This window comes from Cicer arietinum, chromosome 5, assembly GCF_000331145.2.
Source record: "Cicer arietinum cultivar CDC Frontier isolate Library 1 chromosome 5, Cicar.CDCFrontier_v2.0, whole genome shotgun sequence".
NCBI lineage: Eukaryota > Viridiplantae > Streptophyta > Magnoliopsida > Fabales > Fabaceae > Cicer > Cicer arietinum.
In genome coordinates this window covers 77555645-77575883 of record NC_021164.2, presented here as the reverse complement: position 1 = coordinate 77575883, position 20239 = coordinate 77555645, and the positions used below count along the sequence as shown (strand labels likewise).

Below are 20239 nucleotides of genomic sequence, written 5' to 3'. Positions count from 1 at the left end.
CTGTGTTATTTTCACAAAATAATATAAAAAAATATTAAACTATATTCGGTTTTGTGAAATTTTTAGTTTCTAAATTGATTTGAATACGAATTACTCTAATAAAGCACCAACTTAATTATTATTAACTTAAAATAGACCCATTGCTTCTTATATATATATGTGTTCTAGAGTTACCAAGCATGCTCATCAGAAACTAATTGAACACCAAGAGTTCATTAAGAGAACATAATGATGAAGATGAAAGGAAATCCAATTTTATTGATAGTAGTATTATATTTGTTTGGTGTAATTTGTGTTGGAGAATCAAGAAAATCATCAGGTGATATAAGTGAAACAGAGAATGAGAAGAAAGTATATATTGTGTATATGGGAGCAGCTGATTCATCAAATGCTTCCCTTCGCAATGATCATGCTCATCTATTAAACAGAGTGTTAAGAAGGTAATGAATGAATTAAAGCATTAATTGCATGTGGAATGAATGAATGAATGATAATAGTAATAATAATTGAAATGTGAAATGAATAGGAATGAGAAAGCTCTAGTAAGAAACTACAAACACGGATTCTCAGGCTTCGCAGCTCATCTATCAAAAGAAGAAGCAAACTCAATTGCTCAACAACCTGGTGTTGTTTCTGTCTTCCCTGATCCCATTCTCAACCTTCACACTACACGTTCATGGGATTTCCTCGACTTACAAACTCATGTCAAAATCAACACTCACTCAGATTCTTCTTCTTCTTCTTCATCCAACGTCGTAATTGGCATACTAGACACAGGTTGTATAAGATACAATGTTAGTTAATTAGAGTAATTAGTATGTGATTAATATTGTTTTTAATATGTTGGTTAAAAGTTAGGAGTATTTAAGTATTGATATAAAAAAAGAATATATTCAGGGATATGGCCAGAAGCAGCAAGTTTTTCAGACAAGGGAATGGATCCTATACCAGCCAGTTGGAAAGGCAGTTGCATGAATTCAAAAGACTTCAACTCATCCAACTGTAACAGGTAAATAACTTTTCACACCCAAAAGCATATAGTAAAAAACATAGATGAATTAAATGTTATTCGAATATGCATTAGGAAAATAATAGGAGCAAGGTGTTATTACCATGAAAGTGAAGGAGACGATAGCACGGCAAGGGATATAGTTGGACATGGGACCCACACAGCATCGACGGCGGCAGGGATCCCCGTGAGTGATGCGTCTTACTACGGTGTGGCATCAGGGACAGCAAAAGGTGGGTCCCCTGAATCAAGGCTAGCAATATACAAAGTGTGCTTTAAAGAGTTTGGGTGTTCTGGATCCGCCATCCTTGCGGCGTTTGATGATGCAATTTATGATGGTGTGGATGTACTTTCGGTTTCGCTTGGAGAACATTCATACGATTTGACAACCGATCCGGTTGCAATAGGAGCTTTCCACGCAGTTGAACGTGGCATTCTCGTTGTTTGCTCCGCGGGGAATTCAGGACCCCACAACAGAACGGTTCTTAACGATGCTCCTTGGATTTTTACTGTTGGAGCTACCACTATTGACCGTGATTTGCAGTCTAATGTTCTTTTGGGTAGTAATAAAGTTATCAAGGTACATTTTATAACGCTCATTATGCAATTTTCAAATTGGTACATGAGTTATGGCACATGTGTTGATGCATGGTAATTAATTGTCATACTTCAGGGTCGAGCCATTAATTTCTCCCCACTTTCAAAATCTGCTGATTATCCATTGGTATACGGCTACTCTGCCAAGACGAGTTCTAGTGACTTAGATGAAGCTAGGTATGTATGCAAAATTGACAAATAATAAAATTAAGATTTTGAAGTTGGACAGTAACATCTTTTTTTTTTGTGTGAAATGCAGGCAGTGTTACGAAAATTCTTTAGATGAAACAAAAGTGAAAGGAAAGATTGTCGTTTGCGATGGCATAGATGACTATAATTTAGCCTTCAACAAAACTAACACGGTGCAAAAGGTGGGTGGAATAGGTATTATTCATATTACTGACCAAGATGGAGGAGATGCAATATATTATGGTGACTTTCCATCAACTGAAGTAATTCCAAAAGATGCTGCCACAATCCTCCAGTATATCAATTCAACCAGGTAACCATTTTTTAAGTTTTTCTCATGACAAATAAACTTAGTAAACAATCTTACTAATTTATAACCAAACAATGTTTATTTTAGAATTTGACTAAACTAGATATTAGTCCCTAAAAATGCGAAACTCGTCACTTGTCACTAAATGTGTTGAAATTATAAACACTAGCGTCTATGCTAATTTGTCTGCATTTGTATTGCGCTAACATATGTCAATCATTAACAATAATTTTTTGTAACTTTTTTTTTTTAATTTTAAATTTGTGCCAATTAAATGAGTGAATTTGGTTAAATATGATTAATAAAAATTGAATATTCACGTTAATGTTATTGTATTTTTACATATAATAATCTGAAGCAATCCAGTGGCAACAATTCTACCAACAGTTACAGTCTTGGATTATAAACCTGCACCTATGGTGGCAATGTTTTCATCTAGAGGGCCTTCATACCTTTCAAAGAATATTCTCAAGGTTAGCCTAATAATAATACCATAAACTTTATAATATCAATGCTTGCTCAACACTAAACAAGACCAGTTTCTTTGTGTGTAGCCTGATATTGCAGCACCAGGTGTTGGTATTCTTGCAGCATGGTTTGGCAATGACACGAGCGAGGTTCCAAAAGGTCAAAAGCCCTCACCATTTAAAATTGTCTCAGGGACTTCCATGTCATGCCCGCATGTTTCAGGCCTTGCAGCCAGCATCAAAGCTCGAAATCCTTCATGGAGTATCTCTGCAATCAGATCAGCCATCATGACATCAGGTCAGGCTTTTCATTTTTACACAAATGAATCATCAATTTAGTCTCCAAGTATTGTATAGTTCAATCCTAAAAATTCTAAAATGATTTCTGAAACAAAAAATTATCGACCACACCAGTCATTTTAAGTCAATTGATTAGGTCTTTAAAAATTGTCCCACATGCAGAGACTGATGCGATCAAAGATTTTTAAATTTTATAGATCATTTTAAATTTCGCCAATTTAACTACTACAATTTCACATATTAGATTGATTATTCACTTAGGGGTAAGATCTTCTCCATTTGTCACTATTTCCATTTCATCAATTACTGCAGTTTTTGATGTATAAATGCACATGTTTTGAATATTGTGTCATTTATCTTGTATAATTAAACTTTTATACACTCAACATTAGCAACGGAGCTTTCAATTTCTTTTTTTGAGAAATGAGAGGATCCCTGCACATTCACTCCAGGTAATGTAATCCTAGGTTAGATATGATTATAATATCTATCTAGCAACTCATAAGCTCCAATTTTTCTAAATGCAGCAAATCAAATTAACAATATGAATGCTCCAATTACAACGGATTCAGGATCAGTTGCAACACCCTATGACTTTGGAGCAGGGGAAATAACAACATCTGAACCATTTCAACCCGGGCTAGTTTATGAAACCACCACCGTTGACTACTTGAATTACTTGTGTTACCTTGGATTCAATATAAACACAATTAAGGTTATCTCCAAAACTATCCCAAATAGTTTCAGTTGCCCCAAGGATTCAACTAATGATCATATTTCCAACATCAACTACCCTTCCATAGCAATCTCCAACTTCAATGGGAAAGGAACCGTGAATGTGACTAGAACTGTTACCAACATTGGTGAAGAGGATGAAACTGTCTACACTCCTATCATCGATGCTCCGATTGGGGTGGATGTTAAGTTGATTCCAGATAAACTTCAATTTAAAAAAAGTATAAAGAAATTGAGCTTCAAAGTTGTTTTCTCGTCGACTTCAACCTTGGAGGAAGATCTGTTTGGATCCATTACCTGGAGTAATGGTAAACATAGTGTTCGAAGTCCTTTTGTATTAGCTATTTAGCTAAATTTAAAGAAATATGAATAAATGCAAGCTCATTTCTTGTAAATTCCTACTCATGTGTTGTTAATGTTATTTACCCTTTTGTTCTAACTGACACTACACTACGAGTTAAATTTATGTGATTTTCATAGATTTTAAGTAAGTCGAAGTAATTTTAGGCAACTTATTTTTTATGGGAAAATGTAAACCAAAAGTAAAATTGTTTGTTTGCATAGATATTACTAGTGTTTTAAATTGTAACTCTTGGTTAGGATATACTTTGAACAACCTATGATAAATGTAAAGTTAGCCTCAAAATTAATCTTAAAAGCCATAATATATGTCATAGACTCATTGTTATGCTGCCAACATCATTTCCAATTACAATATTTATGATCGTTATATTATTACTTCTTCTTCTCGTATGATCAATTTTACTGGATAGAGTTGAACTGCCTCCACATTAACATGCGATTTAGTAACTAGTTCTCGTTCTTCTATTTTCTTCCATGTTTGTTGAATTTCCTTAAAAGATTGAAATTCCGCATTAGGTTTAATAGCGAGTTCTCATTCTTCTTTTACTCGTTATTCTATTTTCTTCCATTTCTATTGGATTTCCATAAAGCCATATGGATAAATCATATTTAACTTCTAAAATTTTAAATTATTCTTTATCAGACAAAAAAATTACTTTTTATTTTTCGAAATATGCTCTTAACAATTTACTTTAATTGCGATAAGAAAAAAGTCCGTTGCACTATTTATTTGTCACTTTCAATATAAAATTCACTTTCAAACTAAAAAGAATAAACTAATAGTAGTTTTTTTTTCAATTATATTTTCTTGGCTGTTTTGCATGAACAAAGTCTTATAATATTTGATTTAAGTAATTGATAAAAAATAAATAAAGAAAAATAAATTTAATAATATTAATAAATTTTACTTGTTAATATTAATAAATAAAGAAAAATAAATTTAATAATATTAATGACACGAAATATCACTAGCAGTCAATGGAGCAAAATATGAACAAAATATTTTATAATTTATTGTATAAATATATATGAATAAAATATATTTTGTGGGTTTCAAAACACATTAGTTAAAATATTTTCAAAACAAAATATGAACACATTAGTTTCAAAACATATGAAAATATTTTGTAAAATACATTAGTTGTAGTTTTCAAAACAATGGCACACATTTAAAATTGTTTGTTTTTAATGCATAAATACATGTGAAAAGTATAATACACTAATTATAAATAACTATTCAAATATACAAATACTTATAACTCATCAAATAGATCAATGATTAAAAAACAAAAAAATAATTAAAAAAGATTATCATTCTCAAAACCGTTTTGTTTTTTTTGCAAAGACAGAGAAACTTTCATTCAAATTAACCTCTACAAACACAAGGTGTGCATACTAGGAAAATACATACTGTTAAAATCCAATTCAATCACTAATTACAACCACTCAATACTATCTAAAATAAAACACAAATAAAATTCTATTAGACCATTCAAAATCCAAATAAACTTTATTACCATGCTCTTACCCGATTCAAAATTTAGGCACAATAGCTCATACTTCCCTTCACTTAATTTTAGATAACACTTCAATTATTAACTGTTTTTTTTCTTTTTCGATTTGGTCATTTATTTAATTTTATTACAAAAATTCAAAAAATATATACAATAAAAATATGAGTTTATTTGAATATTTGAGTTATAAATTTTATGAAATTTATATTATATGGAAGATGATAATTAATTTTATGAATTTTATTTGAAAATTTTGATGAATTTTTTTTAAAAAATGATAACATTATTAATATTTTAAAACACAAAAGATCAAATTGTTTACTTAAAATTAAATAAATGACTAAATTAGGGAGAGAAAAAAATAAATGACTGAAGTGTTATCTGAAGTTAAGTTAAAGACCACAAGAACAATTATGCCAAAACTTTATTATACAAATTATAACGGCCACATATAAAACAAATTTTTTTTGTTTATAATTTCAACGAGAACAAAATAATAATTACAATATTAAGTCCACAAAAATTATATGGATAAAATAGTTATTATTTAGATAAACCACCATTTAAGTCTTGGAAAATATAATATGTTATATTTTGGTCTAAGTTAATCATTGAATCATTAAAATGTCTATCAGTTTAGTCTATGATGTTACAATGGTCATTGATCTATTTTAACATTAAATTATATCTTTAAAGAACTTTTATAATAATAAAATTGTATCTTTCAGATATTATTTTGATTATTCATATATTAATTTGGTTTTTTTTTTATTGAATCAAGAATGAAATCAGAGTCTTATATATTTTACTAAAATTGCAGTTTATCAATTTTTCTTTTATGTATTTTTTCATTACTTAATTAGATGATTTTGAAGATTGCATTTATCATTTATATCAACCATATTTTATATTTTTTTCTTCCATATTTTACAATTAAATTTATTTTCTAAACTATTTATATATCGTCTATCTTCGTATAATAATTAAAGTCGCGTGACTTATGCGAATGCATGTATATTTTACTAGTTACTCTTCATAAATAATTTTAACAAGTGCTCGTTTAGACCGAATTCAATAAACTAGTGGATATGTTTTACCAAAATGCTTGTCTAGTAAGATAACGATAAATCTCCACAAATTAGAATACAGCATGATTAATTTCTAGTTTGATCACTCTTCCATTCTCATAAGACAATAATTAGACACAATAATTCACGCACAAGCCCACTTACATGTCATAATATAGTGAAGGTCAATTATGTGTGACTGAGCTTGTTATAATTTTTAATTAGAATTAACATACCCACAATTTTTACCAAGACATTGAATTATTCAGACTAATTGCAAAGATATGGAAACTTAATCGCTGATCAGCTGAATCACATGGTGTTATTGTTATCATATATGATGTTGCTTTAGTTTCTAAAAGATTCCTATAATTAGAGAATTTAATTTATGACAAGGCAATACATGCAGCAAGAGTTTATATTTTTTCTTCTTTTAATATGATTTTCATTGATTGTTATACGGTTTTGTGTTTTCTTCTTCTAAAATACTCTTATCGTAATTGTGTTTATAAATCACAATTTAAAACTATATGTTCATATATAGTATATTCCCAAGCATTGATTACTATAATTTACATTGTGTATTCAGAATTCGTTGCATTTTATCACATGTAAAACTAACTAGTTGCTACCTCCACTTATTGAGTGGTAGTTATATATCGACTTATCGTATATATTTGTGGTTATAGCACAAAAAATAGTATATATTTACGCAGCTTTATATCTTCAAATGGGGCACTTTGCGTGGATGAAATGCTTCATGCCAATTTGCAATGCGCATAAGCAATACGCATGCATCAACTCCACAATAGCATAAATTATAGAACTTTTAATGGATATGTATTATCGTGTAAAAAATATCACACATACATTGAATTATATCTCATCGTTATGTCATTAAGTTATATTTGTTTTTTAAAAAGTCTTCATAAAATCTATATGGTAAAATTTGATGAAATGTTATGTAAAATATTTTAAGGGTTTATAGGATATGTATTGTCATGTGAGTCATTGATCGTGTAATATTATTGATCGATGAAAATTACAATTATATGGTAAAATAATAAAATCAATCATTTTTATTAAATAATACAAATGTAAAATTGATTTATACCACTTTTTTTATGTATATTTTCTTTTTATGATGAAAAGGGGATAAGTCCAAGCAATACAAGAATCATCATATGTCAATAAAACATTGAAATAAAAGAAGAAAAATCCTCAAAACCCTCTAGCTTTGAATGTGATAAATCAACAATATATGACGAAAGCACCTACAATAATTGATCATGAATACGATCATAAGAACCAATATACACTCTGATTTTACAATAATTTATGCTCAAAAAATTACTCTGACACATTAAATTAATTAATTCATCTCCGATGGAAGTTGCTTCCACTAAAAAGAAACGAAACCAAATTAATAGCCACCACACATTGGGCTATAAGAAATATGATGCCTATTTAGACCGGTCATATATTATGTCAATATTGTGGGATGATTTGTTGAAAATATAATCATTTAAAGTTATTTGTAAAATCTATTTAATAATTTTTTCAGAAATATTGAATTGAAAGAATTGAGTAATTATTAAATGTTAATATTAAAAATGTTACAATAATTTATTGGGCTTATGTAATTAGGCCTTTTCTATTTTTAAGTTAGTAGTTAAGTCCTTTTATGTTTCACTATTTACTCTCCTTGTAATTCTTGTATTTACAAAAAAATTTTGTATTCTATATTGTTAGATAATGTTATTATATATTAGTAGTAAAAGTATTTTAGACATTTCTATTCTTTTATATATATACTAATTGTAATCCTATTAACTTAAATTTGGTTCATTCTATGTTATGAAACCCTAGAGTGGTTGCCTCTCTTCTTCCTTTTTTCATTGTTAACATGATATCAAAGAGCTTTGGTTGATTTTGGGATCTATTATAAAGAAGAGAGAGATTATTTTGATAGGAAAGACAACCACCAAAAGAGAAAAGAGAATAGTAACCCTATTCTCGATTTTGTTAAATCAGTCTCACAAAAACATTGATTGCGCATTCGTTAACCGTTGGATCGGACTGCTTTTTTGGACAGAAGGTTCGCAACATTCAGGTCTTCGTCTTCAATGGTCGGATCAGCGAAACACCGTCTGTAGGAGGAGAAATCGGGCTCGTACATCACCAGATTATCTCGAATTTATTTTGTCTCAGTGATTGTGTTTGTCGTATTTTCCTGTCATTATTTGTTATGGCTGGTGCTAAGGATGATTCTCTTCAAGCACATTGGAAAATACATTGTCCAAAATTGTGGAGAGAAGAATTTTAGGGGGCCATCGTCCAATGTTGTTGCTTCTGCTCCTTCTACCATTGGTTTGGCTCTAGTTCTGGTTCTGTATACTCATCTGAGATTGTTTTCCAAATATCTGATATTGCAGAACAACTTCAAAAACTTCTTGTCACTCAATCACATGCTATGTTTTCCACCTCTTCTAAAGGTTTGAACTTCTCTAGTATGTTAGATATATCTCCTTCTATATGGATTCTTGATTCATGAGCATTTCATCATATGACATACGATGATAAATCTTTTGTGTCTGTGAAACATGTCTCGTATGTGTCAGTTATGACTGCTGATGGCACTCATATGCCACTAGCAGGCGTTGGTTCTGTCTCCACACATAACATGTCTCTTTCTGATGTTTGTTTGTTATGATCAGTATTAAGGAATTAATTTTGGTTTGGTTCACATGTTTTCAATTGTTGTGGTTCTTTTTTGATTTGGTTGGTAATTTAATTGTTCGTTTCTCCTATCTCTTTGGTTGTTTTCTTCTGTGTTGTTGCTCTCTCTTTTGCTTCTTTTGTTTGATTGTTCCTCTCTCTAGTGATTTGCTTTGTTGCTTCTCTCCATATTGATTGTTCTATTTGTTTGCGCTTCTCTCACGTGGTTCATCTATTTGGTTGTTTTTCTCTTTGTTTAGTTTGATTTGGTGTAGTTTAGTTTGGTTTGATATGATTTAGTTTTGTTTGGTTCTATTTGGTTTGGTTTGTTTTGATTTGGTTTCGTGGTGCTACTTCTTTGGTTGTTCCTATCTGTTGATTTTGATATTGGTTGATTTGAGCTTTAGTTTGAGGGGTTGTTTCAATATTAGGAAATTTTAGCGGAGATGTTAAGTAGAATGTTATTGGGCTTTTATATTATATATTAAGGTTTGTTTTGATATGGTTGTTGCTCCTTTTTTTTTATCGCTCCTTTTTCAGTTTGATTTTTTGTTGGCTTGGTTCTTCTCTTGATTGTGATTATTTGATATGATTTGTTGGTTTGGTTTCTCTCTTTATTGTGATTGTTTGGTATAGCTAATGATCATCTCTTTGGCTTCTGCTTCTTCTTTCGTTGCTTCTCTCTTTGTTGGTTCTTCTCTTTGATTGTTGCTTCTTCTTTGGTGACATCCCTCTTGTGCCCCCGGCTGTCCAACCACCTCCTGCAATTGTTGATCCTCTTCGTTACCCCTCTCGTAAACTTTGTCTGAGCCCTCTTCCTATAAAGAGGTTGATCTTGATCCTCTTTGGCAGCAGACTACGGCAGAAGAACTATCTGCATTGCACAAAATCAATACTTGGAAATTAGTACCCCTTCCTCCTGAAAAACGTGTTATTGAGTCTCGTTGGGTATACAAGATCAAAAGTAAATCTAATGGGTCAGTTGAGTGCTACAAAGCACGTCTTGTTGCTAAGGATTTCTCTCAACACTATGGTATGGATCATGAAGAAACTTTTGCTCTTGTAGCCAAGATGACCAGTATTCGTACTATTCTTCTTTACAGATTGCTGATTTGTTCACAAAGATGCATTCCATTAAACTTTTTCGTTTTTTAGTTGACAAACTCTCGATGTTCCATGTTAATGCATTGTGAGTTTGATGGGAGATGTTAGATAATGTTATTATATATTAGTAGTAAGGGTATTTTAGACATTTCTATTCTTTTATATATATACTCATTGTAATCCTATTAACTTAAGTTTGGTTCGTTCTATGTTATGAAACCCTAGAGTGATTGCCTCTCTTCTTCCTCTTTTCATTGTTAACATATATAATTATTTATATTGTTAAAATATATATATATATATATATATATATATATATATATATATATATATATATATATATTTTGTGTGCAAATTTCTGATTTATATCTTAATTACCGTAAATCATATAATTGGTTGCTGACACAAGAAAGCACCAACTTAATTATTATTAACTTAAAATAGACCCATTGCTTCTTATATATATATATGTGTTCTAGAGTTACCAAGCATGGTCATCAGAAACTAATTGAACACAAAACAGTTCATTAAGAGAACATAACGATGAAGATGAAAGGAAATCCAATTTTATTGATAGTAGTATTAAATTTGTTTGGTGTAATTTGTGTTGGAGAATCAAGAAAATCATCAGGTGATATAAGTGAAACAGAGAATGAGAAGAAAGTATATATTGTGTATATGGGAGCAGCTGATTCATCAAATGCTTCCCTTCGCAATGATCATGCTCATCTATTAAACAGAGTGTTAAGAAGGTAATGAATGAATTAAAGCATTAATTGCATGTGGAATGAATGAATGAATGATAATAGTAATAATAATTGAAATGTGAAATGAATAGGAATGAGAAAGCTCTAGTAAGAAACTACAAACACGGATTCTCAGGCTTCGCAGCTCATCTATCAAAAGAAGAAGCAAACTCAATTGCTCAACAACCTGGTGTTGTTTCTGTCTTCCCTGATCCCATTCTCAACCTTCACACTACACGTTCATGGGATTTCCTCGACTTGCAAACTCATGTCAAAATCGACACTCACTCAGATTCTTCTTCTTCTGCTTCTTCTTCTTCATCCAACGTCGTAATTGGCTTACTAGACACAGGTTATTGTTTATTGATTAAAAAAATTTACGTTATAATTTATAGAGGACGGAGGCATAATTATTTGTTGATATAAAAAAAAATGATACATATGTATGTACGTGTTAAATAACATAGATTCAGTAAGTGATCCTTATCATGAATTAATTTGATTGGTAGTGGATTGATTGGTTTAATCATTTAATTAATGAAATGAAAGAATGAATATATTCAGGTATATGGCCAGAAGCAGTAAGTTTTTCAGACAAGGGAATGGATTCAATTCCATCCAGTTGGAAAGGCAGTTGCATGAAATCAATTGATTTTAACTCATCCAACTGTAACAGGTAAATAAAAAATACAAGCACCAGGGTTGTTTATTATTATTTGTGTTGTGGGGTCCATTAGATTAACAGCTGGCATAAATGTAATTTTAATTTTGAATAGGAAGTTAATAGGAGCAAGGTATTACCCAAACCCTGACCAGAAAGATGACCCGGACAACACGCCAAGGGATACATATGGACATGGGACCCACACGGCGTCGACGGCGGCAGGTAGCGTTGTCAGTGGAGCATCTTACTACGGTATCGGGGAAGGTACAGCACAAGGTGGGTCCCCTGAATCGAGATTGGCGGTATACAAAGTGTGCTTAAAAGACATTGGGTGTTCTGGTTCGTCCATCCTTGCGGGGTTCGACGATGCGATTGCCGATGGAGTTAATGTGCTTTCGCTGTCGCTTGGCGCGTCACCGGATTTTCGACCCGATTTGGCAACCGACCCGGTTGCAATCGGAGCGTTTCATGCTGTGGAGCGTGGCATTCTCGTGGTTTGCTCCGCTGGGAATTCTGGACCAGATCCCGAAACTGTTGTTAATGATGCTCCTTGGATTTTTACCGTTGGAGCCACTACCCTCGATCGCTTTTTTCAATCCAATGTCGTATTGGGTAATAACAAACTTATTAAGGTACTATTTCTTTTATACTTTGCTATATTCCATTTACTTTTTATTCTTTTTTCTTTTTTTTTTAACGATATACTCATTTACTTTTTATTATTTTGAAAATTCCTAACAATTTTCAGACTTTTCTTTTTCGACATAAATAAATACGTCTCATAAAGAAAATTATAGTTATTTCTACAAATTAATTATTAAATAAACATACACAAAATTATAAGTTATCAACGGTGTAGCATTCGGTGTATGGTCTTCATACTCAAATTTTAATTGGTTGTAGGGTAAAGTAGTTTGGGAGAAGAACATGAAGATTGAAGACCCTATAATAAAATTTACAACTAGCTGTTAATATTAATCATTTCATAAAAACTAATGTTTGCAGTAAAAGTATTTTAGGATGAATTTTATGATTTTGATATATTTATTAATTGTATATTTATATCTATTATTAACAAGTAAATTTAAAAAAAAAACATAGATATTTCAGTATTCAATCCAACATCGTTTAATCCAATTCAATTTATTACCAAACTCAATTCAATGTTATCTCCATAGTTTGAATTTCAATTTTGATCAAACTCAACTGACCCACGTCAACTTCTATAACACTTATTTACTTCACCATACATTAGTATAGAAAAAGAAAAGGCAATAATATTCCCTTGCTTTTTCTAGACGAGTTGGATATAGTATAGGTACTAGGGTTTATATTAAACATTTACTATACTTTTTATTATCTACAAATAATTTTTTAAAATAATTTTGGAATAATAAGCTGTTTTAATCCAACTTTTTTTTACTTTTTTCAAAAAGTATTCTCGTTTCTTATGTATTCATTAGATTTTTTAGAAAAACTATTTCATTTTAAAAATTTAATCAACACATAAATATTTATTGGGTTTTTATATGTAGACTATGTGTGTATGGTTATCAAACTATTGTTTAAAATTGTACATGAATTGTGTTTGCTATCTGTGCTCATGCTTAATAATTGTTATACTTTAGGGTGAAGCCATAAATTTATCCCCTCTTTCAAAATCCCCCGATTATTCTTTAGTACATGGTGAGTCTGCCAAAGCAATTAGCGCCAGTTTAGATGATGCAAGGTACGTACACAAAATCTATCTGGTAATGAATAAACTTATTGTGGCTATTTTCATTTTCACCTTTAACAAAATTGTTTTTGAAACTGTACTTTTAAACTGTATAAATTATTAAATTTAATTTGTTTATATGGTTAATATAAAAAATATTTACACTGTCAGCGAAGCGAACTATAACTGTTAGATCATTAGAAATATTTAACTTTTACAGTGTAAATTTTTAACTGTTAGATCATTAGAGATATTTAACTTTGACAGTGTAATTTTTTTTACATTAAAAATATATGACAGTCAATCTCTAAATTATTTAAAAATGTACTTTTAAACAATATAAAATAAATTTTATTTTCCGAATGTTTACATCCAAACTCAGGTTAGAAATTTTTTTCCAAACTTGTTAGGCATAAAGAGAAGCCTAGCACCCCAAGATTTTGAAGTTATGAAAAAAAATATATAATTTGTGAAATGCAGGAAGTGTCACCCAAATTCATTAGATGAGAAAAAAGTGAAAGGAAAGATTGTCTTATGCGATGGCATAGATGATGTTTATTTGACTGGTTTTAAAGTTCAACTGGTGAAAGATGCGGGTGGAATAGGTCTTGTTCATGTTACTAACCAAGATCTCACAATGGCCACAAATTCTGTTGACTTCCCAGCAACTGACGTAAATCCCAAAGATGCTGCCACACTCCTCCAATATGTCAATTCAACAAAGTAAGTAATGCAGTATTTTTTATTTATTATAATGCATAAACATAACATGTTATGATATCTTATTATAAAGGTTTAATTGTAGAAACTAACTTTTATAATAAGATTACAATTACAATTGAAACAGAATTATACACACTATAGAGAATGCAGAATTAACACATTCAGACTAGTCAATATGAGTTACCTACCAAGAATTATAGAGGCTTGTTGCAAGGAAATTCTTATCTATGAAAAGAGTTTTGGTCTTTCCCTCCTCCCAAACCACTCAATAACTTTCCTCTTCTGCTTTTAATGGAATATTGATGTTGGAGACTCATTACAATATCGTATTTTTCCATGGACAAAAAGTAAAAAATAAAATTGCAAAGTTGTTATATTTACGTAGACTAAACATATATTTTAACCTATTATAAATCATGTATGTCTAACGACAAAAATAACTCGGTAAACAAGCTCACTATTTTTTAAGTAACTAATGCTTTTCTTAGAATTTGCTTTTACATATAATAATCTGCAGGAATCCAGTGGCAACAATTCTACCAACAGTTACAGGCATTAATTATAAGCCTGCGCCCGTGGTGGTAGCCTTTTCATCCAGAGGGCCTTCAGCGCTTTCAAAGAATATTCTCAAAGTAAGGATATATATATATGTGTGTATATATATATAGAGAGAGAGAGAGGATTATAAATCATGTGACTATATCATATCAATGTTTGCTCAGAACTTAACAGGATCAGTTTCTTTGTGTGTAGCCTGATATTGCAGCACCAGGAGTTGACATTCTTGCAGCATGGATTGGCAATGACTCATCAAGGGTTCCAAAAGGGAAAAAGCCCTCACCATATTACATTGCCTCAGGGACTTCTATGTCATGCCCACATGTTTCAGGCCTTGCAGGCAGCATCAAAGCTCAGAACCCTACTTGGAGTCCCTCTGCAATCAGATCAGCAATCATGACCTCTGGTCAGGCTTTTCATTTTTATACAAATGAATCATCAATTTAGTCTCCAAATATCAGTAATTTTGAATACTAAAATGATTTCTAAAATAAAAAATTATTGGTCGTTTTAAGTCAATTGATTTAGTCTCTAAATATTGACACACTTACAAAGACTAATGCGATCAAAGATTTTTAAAATTTTATAGATCATTTAGAAATCAAATTGTCTAACTATTACAATTTCACATATTAAATTTGACTATTCACGTAATGTAATATTGAATTAGATAATGATATCTATCTAGCAACTCATAAACTCCTATTTTTTTAAATGCAGCAAATCAAATTAACAATATGAATGCTCCTATTACAACTGATTCAGAGTCAGTAGCCACGCCTTATGACTATGGAGCAGGGGAAATAACAACATCTGAACCATTTCAACCAGGGCTAGTTTATGAAACCACCACCGTTGACTACTTGAACTACTTGTGTTACCTTGGATTCAATATAACCACAATTAAGATTATCTCCAAAACTGTCCCAGATAGTTTCAGTTGCCCCAAGGATTCAACTCCTGATCATATTTCCAATATCAACTACCCTTCCATAGCAATCTCCAACTTCAATGGGAAAGGAACCGTGAATGTGACTAGAACTGTTACAAACGTTGGTGAAGAGGATGAAACGGTCTACTCCTCCGTTGTGAACGCTCCGAGTGAGGTGAATGTCAAGTTGATTCCCGAGAAACTCCAATTTTCGAAAAACAGCAAAAAACTAAGCTACCAAGTTATTTTCTCCTCGACTTCAACTTTGAAGAAGGAAGATCTGTTTGGATCCATTACCTGGAGTAATGGTAAACATAGTGTTCGAAGTCCTTTTGTATTAGCTATGTAACTAAATGTTCATAAGAGAAAAAACTATGTAGCTAAATTAAAAGAATTATGAATAAATACAAGCTGAGTTCTTGTAGATACCTACTCCTGTGTAGTTAATGTTATTTACCCTTTTTAAAATTTTATGTTATTTTCTACTTACACGTTAAATTTGTTCTAACTTACATTACAGTATGAGTTAAGTTGATGTGATGTTCATATTTTGTAAGTCAGATATAATTTTAGCCAACTTACTTTTGGTGTGAATATGTCAAAACCTTGTTTGCATAAATATTTTTGTTGCAATAATTCTAGGCTAGGATACAGTATGAACAACTTTTGGATAAACATCACGTTGGCCCCCAAAGTTAATATCGAAATCAATCATACATCATAGCCATGCAGAATGAACTTAATAATGAGAGAACCAAACATGCATTGAGTCAAACAGCCAAAAAAAATGAAATCAACCAAACAAAAAAACAAAAAATGAAAACCAAATATGTATTGGATCAAGCAGTTCTAATGACAAAAAAATGATTAGTTGTATATATACCTTGAGGCAAGTAATTAGAATCTGAACAAACTAAGAAGTACACAGTGCATGTTTGGATTCCTCTTCAGAACCCCAAAATCTTGGTTTGAGGCTTTCCAAAAGAAAATCAAACAGGCTAATAATATAAATCAGCAGAAGAAAATCATCACAAGGACCAATTAGACCGAAGCATTAACGCGGCTATTTTGGAATTTCCATCCGTTGCGTATGCAAGACCTGGCTTCAAGCAAAATTTATCACCCATGTTAAATTTTACATAGGATTCAGCCTGAAAATGATCTGCAGTCGCTGAATCTCCAACTATCCCGCCAAGACTCATTCCCCAACCAAATGAATCTTCAGAAACATCAGACATGGTTACAGCCCATTGTACAGATTTTGGATTTACTGTGTTCATCTCAACCCAACCTCCAAGTTTTGTAAAGCCATCGAGTTCAGACTCCAACACTATAGCAGTAGAACCAGCTGCGACCTGTGTCCTTGCTCCTATGAATGGTGATGTTTCAGGTTCTGTCTCAGACATTTCATGTTGATCAGACAAGACTATTGGAATTGTAAAAGCTCCGAATTTTCTAAGCTGCTTTGATAACAAAGGCAGTTGGTGAACACCAAGAACAGATAGCTTTGTTCCTCTTCGAAATTGACACACAAGTTGTCCGAATGTGCTGTATCTATTCTCCATTGTATTTGAACCAGAAGGCATTCCCAGTCCAGCTACAAATTGAGCCAATGAAGCAATAAAACATGACTTTCTCACAGCTACGCCGATAGCACTACCGTTAAGTAGATTCAGAAGGGGCGGTCCAAAAGAGGAAAAATCTGTGAGGCCTTTTCCTGGCTAAATGGACACAACACCATATCAATATTTCAAAGGCCTAATTAGCAAAAGGAAAACAACACAGTAGCATTATAAATGACATATTTGTCTACTAGTTTCCTACCCTAAGCGCGACGGATGTGTCAACATGACAACATATACAGAAATAAATAATATATCTAAGCTGATTTTAGTTTTAATAGGATAATATTTTAAGGTTTCAACCTTTTTTTTTACGCAAAGTTTTTTAACCTAATGCTCCATTTATAGTTAAGAAAGTCATGAATACAGATACAATGCACGAAAATGGAGGTAAGCTCAACAATTGCTACTTGATACTTGATCTGCATGTGCCTCGACAACAGTAATGTCCCTATCCAAGAACACATATTTAGCAAATTTATGAAGGCTATGTTCATGTGATTTTAACAACTAGCATGCTGTTCCAATGCTTTCCAATACCTTTTACCCCATTATGACAGATAACAACGGATTACAGAACACATGATTTTGTACTCACAACTCTTCTAAAGTTTTCATTCTGATGTCAATTTGGTGCCCTATGTTTTTGTACTCTTGAGTCTCCTAAGTTCTCCTACCAGAATCTTTTATATCAGAATACCGAATACCAAACTAAATGCTAGTTGCAACTAGCAACATATTGTAACGGTGGACATAGTTAAATTCATCAGAGAAGCAAACACAACTAAATAGTACCTGATCAAAAGAATTTGAACCAACTGCAACATCTCTACATTGGGCTCCAACTGGAACAGCCATCAGAGATAACCAATCATTGACATTTACTGTATAACTGAGTTTTGCTAAAGAAAGTGGCATTTCAAGGACATCAAAACTAGGATGTTCCTTTCCTTTTGGAGTGGCCACAAACTCTGCAGCAAGAGCACTCTCCTTACCGATACTGGTTTCGAAAGCAATCCTTGAATCAATGCCTGTTTTTATTCCAGACCTGTTTATGATATCTAAGTTTGGCTGATTAAAGTCACCCATGATCAATAAAGCCCCCATGAAATCCATCTGTCCCCTTACGTGGGTGATGGTTTCCTGAAAAGGACCTCCTTTGGATGATTTATAGAAGGAAAGCATCCTCTCGACCTTTTCTTGTCGGTCTCTGAGCTTCATTAGATCTGAGAAAGCTTCTCTTTGTAAACGTTTAAGGATTTCAATCTGAAATTATGATTGCAAAAACAGATGTCAAAACCACATCACAGAGAAGCACCAAAGAACCGTGTATCCTTTGTGTATCCTTTGACGCACGCGCACATACATGTACATACTTGGTAATGGATAATGTAATCATTGGAATGAAAAACAATTTGTAACTTTTGCACAAACATTAAATTGAAAAGGAATGTTTACTTTTTCGCTCTATTTCACTCTTTTCTCTCTCCAATATTTCTGTTTTTTTCTCTCTTCTCACTCATTCATTCATGCTATTAAATAAATATTAAATTACTTCCATTTTAAATAGCACATCTCTTTGAAAAATCTAGATGTTTTTGCTTTTTAATAGGTGTACATTAATCAATTGCAACTTTTCATTTCTTTAAGAAGTATTCGCCCTAGCAACACTCCTCACATACAGAACAGATGTTGCTAATTTCAACTTTTGGTGAGTAAAACTGATAATAGAGAACCAATGAAAATTTCAAAATCATACTTACATTATCATTTTCAGAACACCCTATTCCTCAAAACACACCATTAAATTATCATTTTCAGACACAATTTTTTTAAACTCTAACCCACCATCAAATAATCTATGGTCTAATTCTAAATACTAATTTAATACTGATACGCCGTCTACCAAATTACCGATGATAAAAAATATCATCATTCTACATAATTCTATTTCCTCGTCTCCTTCTACATTCCAACAATTTTCTCAACCCCAATTCATATATGATAATTTTTTTTCCAAAATAAATTATATTAAAACCTAAAAGAAACATAAAAGAAAGAGAGAGTACCGGATTGCGGCGACGGAAAATGGCGTCAAGAAAGTGCTGGCCGGATTTAGCAAAAGCTTTAAATTGGTCGCCAACAGAGTCCATTATTACTCCACTGAACTAACAAAAGCTCACTGTATAAGCTATCATGCGCACGGTGCAAAACCTCTTTGTTTTGTCTTCGTTAAAGACGAAGAGAGAATTTCATTCGCCAAATAAAAAGGACAAGCGCAGTTCAACTGTACGGTGTATGTTGCGGTTCGGTTCTGTTCTGTTCTGTTTTCGGTGGTCGGTTCTTTTTGACGGTTTTGTTTAACGGTTTAACAATCCAAAGGGTTTGTTTTCTTGTAAGTTTTTGGGCTTTGACCCATTGGTTAGATAAGCCCATTTTAGTATCACCATTTTATGGGGATATTTCCCTAGTGTATTCTCAAAAATTCTCAAAATTTATCTGTTTTGTCAATTTTAATTTTTTATAAATTAACTAATTCAATCATAATTTATTTTAATTTCTCAATTTAAATATGTAAATATTAATTTGAAATTTTTCATAATTTTTTACACTTCTGAATTAATTTAAAGGTATAAAAAACTTTTAAATTTATGTTTTACGATTTTAAATTGACTAATTTAAAAGTGTAAAAAATCCTGAAAATTAAAAAATTAGTATTTATGTTTCATAATTAACTCCGAACAAATCTCTTCTTGATTAGTCAATCCTAAGAGGATTAAAATATGATAAAATAAAAGAATTAGAAACTAGATATTTTTTAAAACATAATAGGATGGAAAAAGAAATTTCTTTTTTATAAGTCCTTTAAGTTTGGAACTATTGAGATATTGGTCATGACAAACCA

General features: G+C 31.7%; 3 protein-coding genes across 3 annotated transcripts; 2 read left to right on the top strand and 1 right to left on the bottom strand.

The window, feature by feature from the left end:
• Positions 1 to 167: 167 nt before the first annotated feature.
• LOC101500970 (CO(2)-response secreted protease-like) lies at positions 168 to 4046 on the top strand. The gene is made up of 9 exons (XM_004500866.4): positions 168 to 440; positions 527 to 777; positions 898 to 1009; positions 1085 to 1589; positions 1683 to 1783; positions 1866 to 2108; positions 2464 to 2578; positions 2660 to 2870; positions 3400 to 4046. Exons 1-9 carry the CDS (start codon positions 229 to 231, stop codon positions 3954 to 3956), a joined length of 2307 nt encoding a protein of 768 aa, XP_004500923.1. The 5' UTR covers positions 168 to 228; the 3' UTR covers positions 3957 to 4046.
• Positions 4047 to 10856: 6810 nt separating this feature from the next.
• Positions 10857 to 16201, top strand: LOC101501289 (CO(2)-response secreted protease-like). The gene is made up of 9 exons (XM_004500867.4): positions 10857 to 11125; positions 11212 to 11471; positions 11684 to 11795; positions 11896 to 12415; positions 13412 to 13512; positions 13981 to 14223; positions 14741 to 14855; positions 14977 to 15187; positions 15502 to 16201. Exons 1-9 carry the CDS (start codon positions 10917 to 10919, stop codon positions 16059 to 16061), a joined length of 2331 nt encoding a protein of 776 aa, XP_004500924.1. The 5' UTR covers positions 10857 to 10916; the 3' UTR covers positions 16062 to 16201.
• A 323-nt stretch (positions 16202 to 16524) lies between these two features.
• LOC101501605 (uncharacterized) lies at positions 16525 to 19965 on the bottom strand. Its single transcript, XM_004500868.4, has 3 exons — positions 19404 to 19965; positions 18130 to 18600; positions 16525 to 17433 (listed from the first exon to the last, which is right to left on the bottom strand). Exons 1-3 carry the CDS (start codon positions 19485 to 19487, stop codon positions 16741 to 16743), a joined length of 1248 nt encoding a protein of 415 aa, XP_004500925.1. The 5' UTR covers positions 19488 to 19965; the 3' UTR covers positions 16525 to 16740.
• Between the last annotated feature and the right edge of the window lie 274 nt (positions 19966 to 20239).

Coding starts and splice junctions, on each gene's coding strand:
- LOC101500970 (XM_004500866.4), top strand. CDS start 229: ATGATGAAGATGAAAGGAAATCCAATTTTATTGATAGTAGTATTATAT. Junction 778..897: donor AATTGGCATACTAGACACAG/GTTGTATAAGAT, acceptor GAATATATTCAG/GGATATGGCCAGAAGCAGCA. Junction 2,109..2,463: donor CAGTATATCAATTCAACCAG/GTAACCATTTTT, acceptor AATAATCTGAAG/CAATCCAGTGGCAACAATTC.
- LOC101501289 (XM_004500867.4), top strand. CDS start 10,917: ATGAAGATGAAAGGAAATCCAATTTTATTGATAGTAGTATTAAATTTG. Junction 11,126..11,211: donor TTAAACAGAGTGTTAAGAAG/GTAATGAATGAA, acceptor TGAAATGAATAG/GAATGAGAAAGCTCTAGTAA. Junction 11,796..11,895: donor AACTCATCCAACTGTAACAG/GTAAATAAAAAA, acceptor AATTTTGAATAG/GAAGTTAATAGGAGCAAGGT.
- LOC101501605 (XM_004500868.4), bottom strand. CDS start 19,487: ATGGACTCTGTTGGCGACCAATTTAAAGCTTTTGCTAAATCCGGCCAG. Junction 18,601..19,403: donor TTTTCCGTCGCCGCAATCCG/GTACTCTCTCTT, acceptor TCATAATTTCAG/ATTGAAATCCTTAAACGTTT. Junction 17,434..18,129: donor GTTCAAATTCTTTTGATCAG/GTACTATTTAGT, acceptor GTGTCCATTTAG/CCAGGAAAAGGCCTCACAGA.